This window comes from Etheostoma cragini, chromosome 1 (genome assembly GCF_013103735.1).
Source record: "Etheostoma cragini isolate CJK2018 chromosome 1, CSU_Ecrag_1.0, whole genome shotgun sequence".
In the NCBI taxonomy this organism is placed as follows: domain Eukaryota; kingdom Metazoa; phylum Chordata; class Actinopteri; order Perciformes; family Percidae; genus Etheostoma; species Etheostoma cragini.
Window position 1 is genome coordinate 33243794 of NC_048407.1, and position 14055 is coordinate 33257848.

The 14055-nt window shown below is 41.5% G+C and overlaps 1 protein-coding gene, 1 long non-coding RNA gene and 1 pseudogene across 2 annotated transcripts; 1 reads left to right on the top strand and 2 right to left on the bottom strand.

Annotated features, from left to right (window-relative positions):
• Positions 1 to 1706: 1706 nt before the first annotated feature.
• LOC117955291 lies at positions 1707 to 5449 on the bottom strand (annotated as a pseudogene).
• Positions 5450 to 5616: 167 nt separating this feature from the next.
• Positions 5617 to 5971, bottom strand: LOC117941974. The gene is made up of 2 exons (XR_004656023.1): positions 5782 to 5971; positions 5617 to 5661 (listed from the first exon to the last, which is right to left on the bottom strand). It is a non-coding gene; the product is annotated as an uncharacterized LOC117941974 (long non-coding RNA).
• Positions 5972 to 8239: 2268 nt separating this feature from the next.
• LOC117940927 (oncoprotein-induced transcript 3 protein-like) lies at positions 8240 to 13748 on the top strand. Its single transcript, XM_034866070.1, has 6 exons — positions 8240 to 8357; positions 9138 to 9316; positions 10284 to 10681; positions 11578 to 11677; positions 13246 to 13450; positions 13533 to 13748. Exons 1-6 carry the CDS (start codon positions 8297 to 8299, stop codon positions 13658 to 13660), a joined length of 1071 nt encoding a protein of 356 aa, XP_034721961.1. The 5' UTR covers positions 8240 to 8296; the 3' UTR covers positions 13661 to 13748.
• Positions 13749 to 14055: the final 307 nt, after the last annotated feature.

A 14055-nucleotide genomic window follows, 5' to 3' on the forward strand; every position in this document is an offset into this window, starting at 1 on the left:
GGGGGGGGGGGGGGGACGTGTCAAAATGTAAAAGTGACAAAAATGTCGGAAAAACATAGAAAATAGCAACACATTATCCAAAAAGCATCACAAAAGAAAACAACTTATAACTATAATAATCATATAATAAGCTGAAAAAACTAATGGAGCACAAGATTTTGAAAAAAGTTGAAAAAAACATGGACAACACAAGGGTTAAATCTGATGTTTCTGGATTTTGACCCATTTTCAAAGTTTCTAAATCAGAAATTTGGGTTTCCTTCAACTAAATTGTCATAAAAATAAACATGGATGGTTCTGTACAACGATCAGTTCACTGTTTTCATTGAATTTGGTTGTTTTAATTTTATACCATTTTAAGAATAAAAAAGTGACAATATAGGAAAAAACTAAATTGTCCAAAGTAATCAACAAAGACATTGTCAAAAAGTGAGAAAGAAAATGTCAAAGTGACAAATGTCAGAAAGCTTCAAAACAAAAGTGTCCAAAAAAACCAAGAATTTTGGGGAAAAGCGACAAAAGGCTCTTAAATAGCAAAATGTGGTGTCAACATAACAACACTTTCAAGATGGAGAGCAAAGTTCACTTTTAACAATTTTCACCCTGGAAGCGTTTGCATTTTAATCTCAAATACGATCTTTTTCCTAAATGTAAGGCAAGGCAGCTTTATCTGTAGAGCACATTTCAGCAACAGGGCAATTCAAAGTGCTTTAAATAAAATCAGTTAAACAGATAAAACACAGGTACAAACAGTTAAAAATCATAAGCATCAAAAACTGATAAAACACATGAATAGACAGTTAAAACAAAATAGATGTTTTTAAACTTTAGACTAACTTTCACGACTCTATTTTTAGAGACGTTACTTTTCGTCTCTGACTCTTCTTCACACTAATTAAGCCAATATAGTGCTGCCATTCATGTCTATCTCGACACTACACATTCACTTTTTCTTTAAAGTGCTACCCCTTGAGTCTGACTTTATTTATTATCTGACTTTCTCTGAACTATCTCTGACTTTCTCTGTATTAACATTCGGACACATAAAACACAAGAATAAAAGTTACACTGCAGCATAAGAAATTTAAAGAAATGAGCAGTCATTTAAAGAAAGGCAGCATCAAAAAGAAAGGTCTTCAGCCTTGATTTAAAAGAACTGAGAGTACACAGCTCTATATCTACAGCTTTCTGGGAGTTTATTCCAGATTTGAGGAGCATAGAAACTGAAAGCTGCTTCACCCTGTTTAGTTCTGACTCTGGGGACAGAAAGTAGACCTGTTCCAGATGACCTGGGAGGTCTGGGGGGGTCATAGTGTAGTAGCAGATCAGAAATGTATTTTGGACCTAAACCGTTAAGTGATTTTTAAACAAGCAAAAGTACTTTGAAATCAATTCTTTGAGACACAGGAAGCCAGTGTTGTTCCGATTTTGTAATTGTTCACTGCGGTCCTTAAACTTCCTTTGGAACCACGTAAAGCACTAACTTTATACAACAGTCGACATTTATAGATTTTAGTCTCAAACCCTCATGCTGGGTCCAACCTAGCAGCTCATGGATCCTGAGCTATATCAAGTTTGCAACAGTTCTTTGAGCAACTTTAGGTCCATACATTTTCATGTAGTCTCAATGACCAGTCAAGAGCATTTAAGATACAAATTTATTGAAGTTTACGTTTAAAACTCATGGCCCAAATCATGGAGTCACTTCAGCGTTTATGACCCTCTGGCTCCTGTTGAGAAAATGTAAACAGAATTACAAGACAATTTACATCGTCAAGTAACCAAAATAATTAAAAAGTTCAGATAAACAAACTTACCTCTTGTATTATTTACAAAGCCCAGATGCTGTCGTCGAGATATCATTTAAAAAGCTGGATGCTGTCATTGAGACATCATTTAAAAAGTCAGATAATTTCTTTGAGACATCGTTTAAAAAGCCGGACACTTGCTGTGAGACAGTGGTTTGAAAGCTGGATACTTTCTTTGAGACATCGTTTGGAGTGCCAGATACTTTGATGTACTGAGGAGAAGGCTGGAAAGCAGGTTGCATTGAAAAGCATCTTCGGGTGCATCTGGTTGTGGCCGCTGGTGTTGGAAGCGCTGTGGTGGGCTTAATGGTTACTTCCTTTGAGAAATTGTTTGGGTTGCTGGAGGCTTTGGACTCAACAGGTTGCATTGCAAAACATCTGCGGGTGCATCTGGTAATTGCCACTGGTGTCTGAAGCACTGTAGTGGGATTAATAGGTTCTTCCCTTGAGACACTGCTCAGAATGCTTGCGACTGTGCCCGAGACAGTGCCTGGAATGCTGCCAATGACTGTGCTTGAGACACTGCCTGGAAGGCTAGTGATTGTGCTGGAGACGTTTCCTGGCATGCTAGCGACAGTGCCTGGAAATGCAGCGATTGTGCCTGGAATGCTAGAGACTGTGCTTGATATGCTAGCAAGGGTTCCTGGAATGCTAGAAATGTTGCTAGAGACACTGCCTGGTATGCCAACACTAGACAGGTTGCCTGTAATGCTAGCGGTGGTGCTTGATACAGTACCCGGAATGCTAGCAAGGGTGCCGGGAATAGTGATGCCTGACACAGGGCCTTGAACACTAGCAACTGTGCCTGGAATGTTAGAGATGTTGCCAACGACAGTGGTTGATATGCTGGCAACGGTGCCCGATACAGGGCCAGGAACCCTAGAGACTGTTGTCGATGCAGTGCCCAGAACCCTAGCGACAGTGGCCAATTCAGTGCCTGGAAAACTGGAGAGGTTGCCTGGAATGCCTAACTCAGTGCCTGGAACGCTGGAGAAAGTGGCTAAAATGCTAGAGATGTTGCTAGTGACGGTGCTTGAGACATTCCCCGGAACACTGGAGACGTTTCCTGAAATTCTAGCACTTTTGCTAGCAACAGTGACTGGAATATTAGAGATTTTGCTTGATATGCTAGTGATGGCAGCTGGAACTCTAGCGATGGGTGATACAGTGCCTGGAACTGTAAAGATGTTTCTAGCAACAGTGCTTGAAATTCTCGTGTTGCTCAAGATGGTGCCCGGAACGCTAGAGAGTGTTCCTTGAACGCTAGCGCTTGAGACATTGTTTGGAAAGCTGGATTCACTGACGTTCTTGGCAGTTTCAGTGGATACATGTCTTTGAATGGACGAAGTTTGAAGCACTGTAGTGGGCTTGATGGTGGGACCCAGTAGACCTAGAGAGACCAGACAGATGTTGGCATAGGATGTATTAAGGATGCGGTTCAGTTCAACAGGTAAACCACCAACCTTCAGTGGAGCGTGAAGAATGCACAATACGGCCGACACCAGCTGCATCGGACTGAAACCTGTATACTGAGAGTAGTCCAGCCAGAGCATATGTACACTGGATTGTCACCCTGCAAGACAAGAACATTGGGTTGTTTGCATTAAGTTGAGGGAGTTGTAGTAGCCAAAACAGTTGGGTTGAAAACCTACCTGTCAAAATCATTGCTGGAGACAGTTGGCACATTCAACTCCTTGCTGAAGAAGATCTCGTTTTTGTAAGTCACAGACTCCTCGCCAAGCTGGAGTAACCAAGCATAACATTTGGGTGCGCATAATCGCCAGATATACAGTTGTGAATGACTTCAGTTACATTAGTGAGCAGCAGTACCTTGACAGTGGATCCACAGCCGTTGATTGGAAAAGAGAACAGAGCCCTGGTGCCGTCCATCTCTTTGGGTCTACAGTTTGTCTACCAGGGTGATTCTAGCAGGAACTCCTTCACTTGCGATGGCCAGAGACAAGTCAGCCACCACAGTTATCCTGCCATCAACCGAACACACTGCAGAGAACTGAGTTTTAGCACTTGTGGCAACCATATGGGGATCTTAGTTTGTAGGAACTAAAGTCTCCTTACCAATGAGTTCAGTAGCAGAGAACAGACACATCTTGACAGTTGAAATTTGGACCTCCGTTTCATAATTCCGCATGTGGAGCTCAAAAGTGCCAACGAAGTCCTTTAAAGTAATGTTCTACAAACACAGAGCGTATTGACTGAAGTCCTTGTATAAAAACGTCCCACTAAAATGAAAGGGTTTATGCTTCAGTCTCCTCTCACCTTGTACTTGTACCCATGAGTGAAGAGCGGCACCTCGAGCAGCAGTCTCTGGCTATTGTTGCTCATGATGTAGCCGTACTTGGCTGCCAGCTCTGATGTCAGCAGCTCTGAGCCTATACTGATCTCCCAAAGGAGGTCAATAGGCCGGTTGTCCAGTTTAAAGCTGATGCCAGACTCAGAACAGACAGCATCAAAGGCTGGAGGAGCTGTTAAAACACAATATGTTACTGCTTCATAAATTAGGATTGACCAGGGCTAAAAGTAAGGGACTTACAGGCATCGGTAACCGCCATCACTGATGCTAGATGGTAAAAGGGCTCATTTTCAGGCAGAACAGTCAGTGTGTAGTTGACGTCCAGCCTGCGCCGAGTTGTAGCATCTTTGATCAACTAAAGGACACAATATGTTGATTCAATAATGATTAAGTTTCTGTGTAAACCAATATGAAACACCACACAACTAACGCAAAGACCTTTTACCTGCTGCATAACAGGGTCATCAAAAGGCACCTTCAGAATGTAGCCATGGGTGTGGTTGGGAACAACAACTTTTGTGATGTTGCGGCTGCTTGTATTTGTAAAGGGAACTGTAAAATCCCGTCCATTCAAATTAACTGCAACCAACTCAACATCTTCAGGGATGCCCCCGAGGTAGACCGTGAATGCATGCTCCTCAGAAACTGTTCCTGAAACAAAAAGCCATTCAAGTTGGTTTTGTGAACTCGGCAAGTGCCTTGTGATGGCCGAATGAAGCTTTGTGAACCAGTGTCCATTTTCTGAGCCTACTAGATGGCACTCTGTTCAATTGGTTGAACATTTACTGAATTGCAATGCCTTAAGCATTACACTTAACCTAGTGGGCTAAGACCTTAAGGAAACCAGTTCATGAAGCTTCAGCCATCTCTACAAGTGCCTGTTAGACTTACTATCTTCAATGAATATATGGCATGGCAGCAGGGGAGTGGCCAGCGTCCTGTGAACACGAAGTCTGGTGTCACCATGATCCTCATCCACTGAGATTTGCTCCAAGTAGAGATTAAAGACTGAGAACTTGTAGAGGTTCCCAGACACAATGCTCTGCAAAAGACAAGGTCTCAGGAAAGTTATTTAAATATGCAACTGGACCAGAAGTCCTCCACATTTTAACACGTTTAATGAAAAATAGTCCTGCCTCCTGACCTTCCTGTATACTCCTTCAGCCATATAGGGGATGCTGATCTCAACTGTGGAGTTGTGCTGCTTCACAATGTAGCCCCTCTTCTCCGCAACTGGCTGCGGCACAAGTTCACCATTGACTCCAATGTTGACCTGCATTGGGTTTAGAGCTGACACCCATGGATGCAGTACCTCAGAAGTCTCCCACATGATGTAGCTACTGTGGTCATAGGATCCTTTATCTGAGAGAGATTACACCAGTATTATATTTGCTGTATGTCAAGGGAAAAAAGAAAGCCAAAGCATTAAAGATGGCAATACTGACGCATGGAGCAGGCAGCCACCAGGTCAACCACAACCGAAACCCAGCTTAGTCGGGACAATAGGGTTGCATGGACCACCTCTACTGGAACACCATTCACCTGGGGGGGTGGCAACACAATAAACCAGCTTTGTATTAAATGCTTTACTGTAAAAAAAAAGTGTTCTGGAATTTCAAACAACATGGACTAGAAGCACTAAACTCTGCATCAGTGGTTCACCTTAGTGCTGTATGAGTCAGGTTGTCCATACGGAGTACGAAATACAAGCCTTCCATCTGTCAAGTCAAATGTGTATCCATGCATCTTAGCCGTGTTGAGGCTAATGGGAAACAACCCTGGCTGCTCCCTCTGAAACATCACCTGCCAATCTGAAGTGGCTGAGGAATAGGCCTGAATAAAGCACATTGTCAAACCATTTAATTGTATATACACAAATTTGATGCTTGTTATCCAACTGCAAATGACAAATTTCACACATTTCCCAGAAGACATGTCAAACATACCCTTTTGAAACTAGCGTCCCAGTCAGCCTTCTTTGCCCAAGTTGGACAGGCCACATCACTCCTCACAGAAACCTGCAAAGAAACCAGGGTTAGTTAAAATTTTGAGATTTAACATTTTACATAAGATGCAACCAAGCTTACTTCCATGTAGTTGACCTCACAGGTGACCTCTCTGGGAGACCAGGGAAGAGGGGGAGAACACGTTTTGTTCAGAGCATAGGTGACTTCCTTTCCCTTGTGGGTCACAATCAGGTTGAAGTAGAATGTGAATACTTCATCCTCCTGAAATAGCCAGTTAAAAATTATATAAAAAACATGTTCCTGAAAAAAAGGCTACACATTGTCCGCATAAATAACCCCAAACATTTTTTTGTGCCGTTTGTACGGACCTTGTTGTCAGTGTGGCAGCTGAAGTAAGAGGCTCGAAGCGCCAGATGTTTCAATGCAGGCACCACACTGACACTGTAGCCACACTTTGCTGCATACGTCTTAGTGATGGGGTACACACCGGTCTCATCTGAAAGACAAATCCCTGGTTTCATCTGTGCAAAATAAGTTTTCACTCTATTCAGTGAGATACTTGGGTTTTATTGGTCAGATTTAATACCAAAAACCCACCAGGTCAGTCCTCACAAAATAAGGTTAAATAGCCACTGTAGTTCAAAAGTGTGATCACACATGGTTTCTGACCCCTAGCTTGTAATGCTGTGCAGGACTTACCAACCGCCTCAAAGGAAAGTTTATTCCCAGAGTAGGAGAGATCAACAGCTACCATGAAGTAACGATCACGACACTCCATATGAACTCCTGCACGAACAAATGGGTTCAAATTGAAATATATGCACCAAGGACCAACAGACATGTTTAACCAGATGTTTTAGTTCTTACCATTGGGAATATCACATTTTGCAGTTGTCCACACAGACAGGAACAAGGTCACACTGTTAAGATAAATTAATGTATTCAAAACAAATGAAAACCATAAGGTGCACTAAAAGCACCCAACAGCTTGTAAACTGCCATGACCCTGCAACTTACCTGAGACAAATCCCAAAAGCCATAGCCACTGAAGTTTGCAGTGTCTAAAGCTAGTCTAGCTGCTAGCAAACTACACCTGCTAACCAACACAAGCTAAAATGAACCACTTGCTTGTATATCCTGGCCTTACTGGCACGATGTGGTGCTGTATGCTACACACCAGCTTTTATAAGTCTACCCTGAGAGTCAAAGGCCACTGTAATCAACTGATTGAAAGAACCCTTGAATGCTAATGAGCCACACATGTGGATGTAACACCTGAGGGCCTCTGATTGGTCGGTGAATAGCCTGACCTTTTAAAAACTGGTGTGTAGCAGACAGCAGTTTGGCCAGAATGTACTGAATGTACTGAATGTTATGAAGTTCCTGGTTTTAATTTGACTCTTTATTGATATTATGAGCAGCAAATGTACTAATAAGTACATTAGAAAATGTTTTCTAAATTTAAAGAAAATCACAAATTTTATTTAATTATTGGTAGAATTACCCTGCACATAATGTATTGGCCAGCAGAGGACAGCATTGTCTTTCTAATGGAAATGAAGCTATCACTAAAGAAAGAAAGAAAGAAAGAAAGAAAGAAAGAAAGAAAGATAGATAGATAGATAGATAGATAGATAGATAGATAGATATTACTGCCAATGGCCAGTTTGCACTACTTTGCACAGCGTACTCTGCATACAGTTTTGGCTTTGTTATCTTCAGGCGCTCTTCGCCCAAGATGGCTTAGAGCTGTGGCAGTGGACGGGTTGATTTATGTGGTGAAGGAAAAACAAATCTTTAAAAAAAACAGTGACTTGGTCCATTCAGCATCAGAGATTCCTGTTGCTTGTATGCTGTCATGCCCTTAGACTGTATCTATAGTAACAGTCTATGGGCATGCCATGCTGTTGGTCAGTTTGCACCACATTGCAGAGTGTACTCTGCATATATATCATTTTAGTTGAGAAATTTGCATTTTCTTGATGTACTGTAAACATTATGTTGTTATTTACAGTTATTTCTCAATATTATGTTGATGTTTTACAGAGCCACTTGTTCACCAGACAGGTGTGCAGAAGGAATGTGGTTGCGTCGGTGGAAAGTAACGCCTCGGAGCTGAAGACCGTCTGGTTCTGATCGGTGACCTGCACCAGATAATACCTTTTAAGTGAATCCAGCAACAGCAGAGGGGGAGAAACATCTTTCCAGCTATGTTGAAGGGTCCAGTATTGGCTGCATGGCTGGTGTATTTGCTGTGTCATGGTCATCCTGGTAATAAACACCTGCTTACTTACTGTACATATTCACAAAATATCAACATTAGCATACAACATTCAGTATATCAATGTAAAATATCTATGTATAAATATTATACAGAGTATGTAATGTAAATTACATTCTGGTACATACTGCTAGTAGGTTTTCCGAGCTTTTTACTGCTGTTTCTTTAACTCCCTTTAATCCACATTTTAACACAAAGGACCTGTTCTCCCTTTTTTTTTAAGCCTGTTGGAATGTTCTGGACTCTGTTGCCCCCCAAAAAGTGTAGCGCAGCCCTGCAACAAATCCTCCCATTATTATATTTAATGCAATGTCAGAAACTGGCAATTGAGTGCACTGTTAATCCATTGCTGCTTTTAACGGCTTGTGTTGGCCTCAACCACAGATTTGCCACTCACTTTGCTGCTATAGCCATATTTACAGACTTGCTTTTATGTGATTTTGAAGTTGTGTTGCTTTAACTATCTTTATATTGCGTTTTTTCTTTTATGTGTGTTTATCTATGATTTTTTTGTCTTGCTTTATTTGGCCTTACTGTTGTCCTGCTTTTTAGCTTTGTCCGTTAAACCACGTTGTAATCTGTTTTTAAAGGTGCTGTATGAATTAATGTATTATTACTATTCTTATTAATACATTAACCAATACTTCCTTGTCAAAATATTCATTTTTGCAGTGTTTTTTCATTCAATGCTCATTAGAAAATATTCAGTTTTCAGCACAATATGTATTTTTAAAGTGGTTTAAAAGTGCACTGTATATCTCTTGCTCTAGTGAAATCCAAGGTGATCTGTGGCGAGTCTGAAATGACAGTATGGTTTGAGAAGTACCCTGGAGTCAAAGAGGAGGATTTGCGGCTCAATGACCCCACCAACACCGCCTGCAAAGTCGGTGCCAACCGCGATTTCGTGTTTGCTGTCGTCCCCCTCAGCGGTTGTGGCACACAGATTGAGGTAACGCCACAGACAGATAAATAAATGGACCAACAGGTCCTGTGGTTCTGGACGGAGACCAGTGAAGGATATTAGAAGCTCTTTCCCGGTGATGTTGAGCAGTAACGCTCAGCATCACCGGGAAGGAGCTTCTAATGAGAAGCTCCAACTGAGCTTGATGACGTAGTTGTGTCATGAGCAACCTGTCTGAAAGCTGTAAGTCTTCTGGTAGCTGTGCAAGAGAAATCTTAATCATTCCCAATCAGCAGAGACGGAGCGCACAGGTATATGTAACATTAACATAGGCACAGGCTAATTCCTGCAAACTAACATGCTATTTACCATTAACATAGACACAACCTATGAAACATGTTAGTTAACATTAACATAGACACAGGCTAAGAAACATGCTAGTTCACATTAACATAGACACAGGCTAATTACTGCTAACTAACATGATAGGTAACATTAACATAGACACAGGCTAATTACTGCAAACTAATATGCTAGTTAACATTAGTAATTAAACCTATATAGCTGATGTAAGTCCAAACTGTCTGCGAGCTTCTCCTTGCAATACAGTGATTTGTCGACTATGGTTATGACACAATTGTTTGCCTATTTTTACAAAAAAACGTCTGCTACGGAGCCATAACATGAGCTACAAGGTAACGGGGCCTTTTATACATTGTTGTGTTTCTTTAGAAATAACCAACGGACAAATGGAGTCTTTAAGTGCTTCAGATGTAAAGTTGTTCACTGTCAAAGTGGCGCCAAAATGAATGGGAGTCAATGGGATGCTAACAAGGGGTGATGGCTTTGTAGCATTAAAATGGCACCATGGGAGCTAGGCTTAGAGAGGAGGGGCTGACACCCTTGGGTAACGTAGGGTCATTGGTTTCGTCACCTGCTTCGCTCTTCTCTCAACTATTGGTTTTGCTTTTCATTAGCACTATGAGTACTGAAAACATAACCTTTAACTCCGCAGGAAAATGGTGAAAACCTAACTTTCAAGAATGAAATCACCAACAACAAACCTGATGTGGTGATCACCAGGAAATGTATGCTGGAGCTGAAGTTCGAATGCAAGTACCCCAAACATGGAAAGGTCAAACAGAGCTACAGTGGCCACAGGGAGAATGTCACAGTGTCGGAGAAAGACCTCGGCACGTTCACCTACCAATTTGAATTCTATCCTAACAAAAATTATCGAACCCCGAAAAAATCTAAATTATACCCTCTGAAGTGTGACTATAAGCAAAGGATTTACATGCAGATAGAGGTCACCTCCTCCGTCAATGACACCGAGCTGTTCGTGGAGTCCTGCGGAGCGGCACCATATGACAACCCAAATTACCTGCCGACCTACCCCATCATTGACAATGGGTAGGCATGACTACTCTCACTGGTGGCAACAATGGACATAGTGATTTTGTAATTATTTGTTTTCTTGTCAGGATTGTTAATTCAATTTTTCAATTCAATTTTATTTATAGTATCAATTCATAACAAGAGTTATCTCGAGAAACTTTACAGATAGAGCAGGTCTAGACCACTCTCCAGAATTTACAAGGACCCAACAGTTCCAGTAGTTCCCTCCAGAGCAAGCAACAGGGCGACAATGGCGAGGAAAATCTTCCCTTTAGGCAGAAACCTGGGTCAGACCCAGACTCTTGGTAGGCGGTGTCACGAGCCTGGTCACGCTAGAACTCTCCCCAACCGGACCGGGCTGTATCGCCCTGCCTCCCTCTAGTTTTTTATTATTATATTCTTGATTATATGATAGATAGATCTGACAACTATGACGAGAAGCAGGTGGGCTGGGTTAGGCGGACGCTGCGACTCCTCACTCCCTTACAATATTCAATTCTATGTCTTAACTATAAGCTTTATCAAAGCAAAACCAAGAGAGACAGGGTAAAGAGAGGAGCCTGGTGAGGCTAGAACTCTCCCCAACCGGATCGGGCTTTATGCTCGCCTCCCTCTAGTTTTATTACATTATTTATTATATGATAGATAGATGTTACTAAATTGATGTGAATGTGAGATGCCCCATCTGAAGACTCTTTGTAGATGGATTATCTCATCTATGCAATATGCTCATGTCAGGATGTAAAAGTTATAGCTTCACTTCCTCTCAGGCTTTACACACTCTCCTTGTCCTTATCATGTAAATACCTTCAACAGATCAATACTTCTTCCTCTATTATAGCATCCATTGTAATACGTAGAGTTACAGAGGCAATATTTCTTATCTGATTCTTTCGTTTTGCTCTGACTAGATGTAATGTGGACCCCACTGTTGAAATCCATTCCCCTGCCCACCAGAGACAGTTCCGGTTCAGCATGGAGGCCTTCAGGTTCATCGGCTCGGATGAGCAGGTGAAGAATGGACTAGGCAATAGTGCACATACTCATGCATGTATCTGTTATCTAATGCACACTTTAGTGAGAAGGAGGTGCAAAGGAATATGTAAAAAAATGTGGGAGAAAAGGGTAAATTCCTGCATGTATTCACAACTAACTTTATTACGGGCATGATGTTTCAATCATGGAGCTCCATCAGGCATCAAATACACAATATGAAACAACACATCTTTACAGTGAAGCCACTGGACGTAAGAACCAATCAAAAGAGGCTATATCCCTCATAGAAGGCAGGGATAAGTTGTTTGTTCAAGCAGTAATTAAGACTCATATTTACGTTTTTTAGTGGCAGGGAGGCAGGTTTGAATGGAGGACGGGTCAAAATAAACCAGGTTTGTGTCCCATTTGAAAATAAAAGTAAAGTGTGAGTTTTTTCTTTACAGAACAAATGGAACAACGTCACGTTCTTTGTCGCAGGCGTTGCCGGAAGTGACGTAACGTCTGATTTTAAGTCATTTTTGTGCCTAAACTTAACCAAACTGCAGCCGTTTTAAAATGTTAATGTTTGTTGTCTGGTTTTGATACGAGGAAGAAAAATTCTACTGTGGGTTGCATTAGACGGTAGGAATGAAGGGAGGTCGGTATGGCTGCAGCCTGGAGCGTCCCATGTCAAGCTGTCTTGTCTCATGTCAAGGTGTGTCCAACGGTAAGTTCATGGTGTCATAAACACAAAATTGTAAATTATTTTCCAGATGGAGTCACGGGTAAGTCCACGTTTGTTGGAATCAATTGAAAAACGTTAAAAACTGTTAAAGTAACAATGTTAACCATAAATTTGGGGGATTTTTTTAAAGTTTTCACACTTCACTGGGACATTGCTGCAAATGCAATTGCTTATCAACATGGCGAGCGGGCATGAGACGGGAGGCTCCAGGTTGCAGCCATGGACGGAATTTTTTAGTTTGCCCATAATCTGCATTTATTTTATAGATGGACATTCTTTTTTCAAGTATTGTAGTCTTCAGTATGATAGTCTGCATTTATCTTGTAGAGACATCTTTTATGTTTTGTATTTATTTGTATGATTGTCGTTACTGTTTCGTTAAAAAACACCAAATATTTCAAGTATTTTATTCCTTAACATGATAGTCGACGCAAGCTTATTTTATTCCAGACGCAAGCTTTTATTTTGAAACATAGAAACTCAGGGATTGTACCAGGCGGGATGGCATGATATGGGACGCTCCAGGCTGCAGCCATGCAATCTTGAATAAATGATCTGTATCATTGTATATATGGCAATTAAACTATGTTGCAAAACATTTCAATTATGCTGCTCAAACCATTGACTTAATATTAATGAACAGAGCAGTCTACAATTTGAAATTATTTTTAAATGTGGTTACTGGCTCAGGTCTTTAGAGATTTGGTTCCCCAAAGCTGTGGCTCTAGTGAAAAGATTGCTTCATATTGTAAACATGAGCCAGAGGTTTATCTTGACCACAGCGCTGCCTTCATGTCCTCTAGAAGAGACAGAGACATGTGAGATGTTACATGCTAACAGCGTGTTCTGTTGCATTCAGGTGTACATCAGCTGTTCAGTCATGATGTGTAAAATGGGGAGCCCCAACACCAGGTGCTCCCAGGGATGCGTCAAATCCAGATCACAACGAGATGATCGGCAACATCACCCCACAAAGAGAGAGGCTGTTGCTCAGAGTTCAAGGCACTTCATTTCTCAGGGTCCCCTAATCGTTGTGGGATCGGCAGAGAGCACCGGAAGCCCAGGTGTGAAAACAGGGTGTGTTTTCTTACGTAACGGCACACCTTGCAGGAGCCAAATTAAAAGTGTGCTTCTCTTTTCCACCAGTGATCAACCTGAACCTGAACCTGGTTTTTATCGCTGGAGGTCTCCTTGCAGCAGTTGGCCTGATCAGTGCCGGGGTCATCTACACAGCCAAAATATCAAGGGTCAAATATCAGCCTTTTGAAAGTTAAGACAGTGGCGTTCAGGGCTTTAAATTAACCTGTTTGATCACAAGCCATTTTTAAAGTTACCAGCCAATCAGATTTTCCACTAGCAGCAATCAGTTTCTATGCTCCTCATATCAGGAACAAACTTCCAGAAAACTGCTACTCTCAGTTTATATCAAGGCTGAAGAGCTCTCTTTTTGATGCTGCCTTTCTTTAAATAAATAATTATGTTTCTAATTTCCTTTGTTTTTTAACTGCTTTATAATAATAATGTATACTTTATTAATCCCACAAGGGGAACTTACAATCTATACTCTGTTGTTATAACACACAGGTCTGAACTACACACACATGCTCAGTAACTATACATGCATTAAAGGAGAGATGTTAGAGTGTGTGTGTGTGTGTGGGGGGGGGGG

Bases quoted from the DNA above. Each gene is read 5' to 3' on its own strand.
- LOC117940927 (XM_034866070.1), top strand. From the start codon at position 8,297: ATGTTGAAGGGTCCAGTATTGGCTGCATGGCTGGTGTATTTGCTGTGT. The intron at 8,358-9,137 runs GTAATAAACACC...CTCTTGCTCTAG, and splicing joins GCTGTGTCATGGTCATCCTG to TGAAATCCAAGGTGATCTGT. The intron at 11,678-13,245 runs GTGAAGAATGGA...TGTTGCATTCAG, and splicing joins TCATCGGCTCGGATGAGCAG to GTGTACATCAGCTGTTCAGT.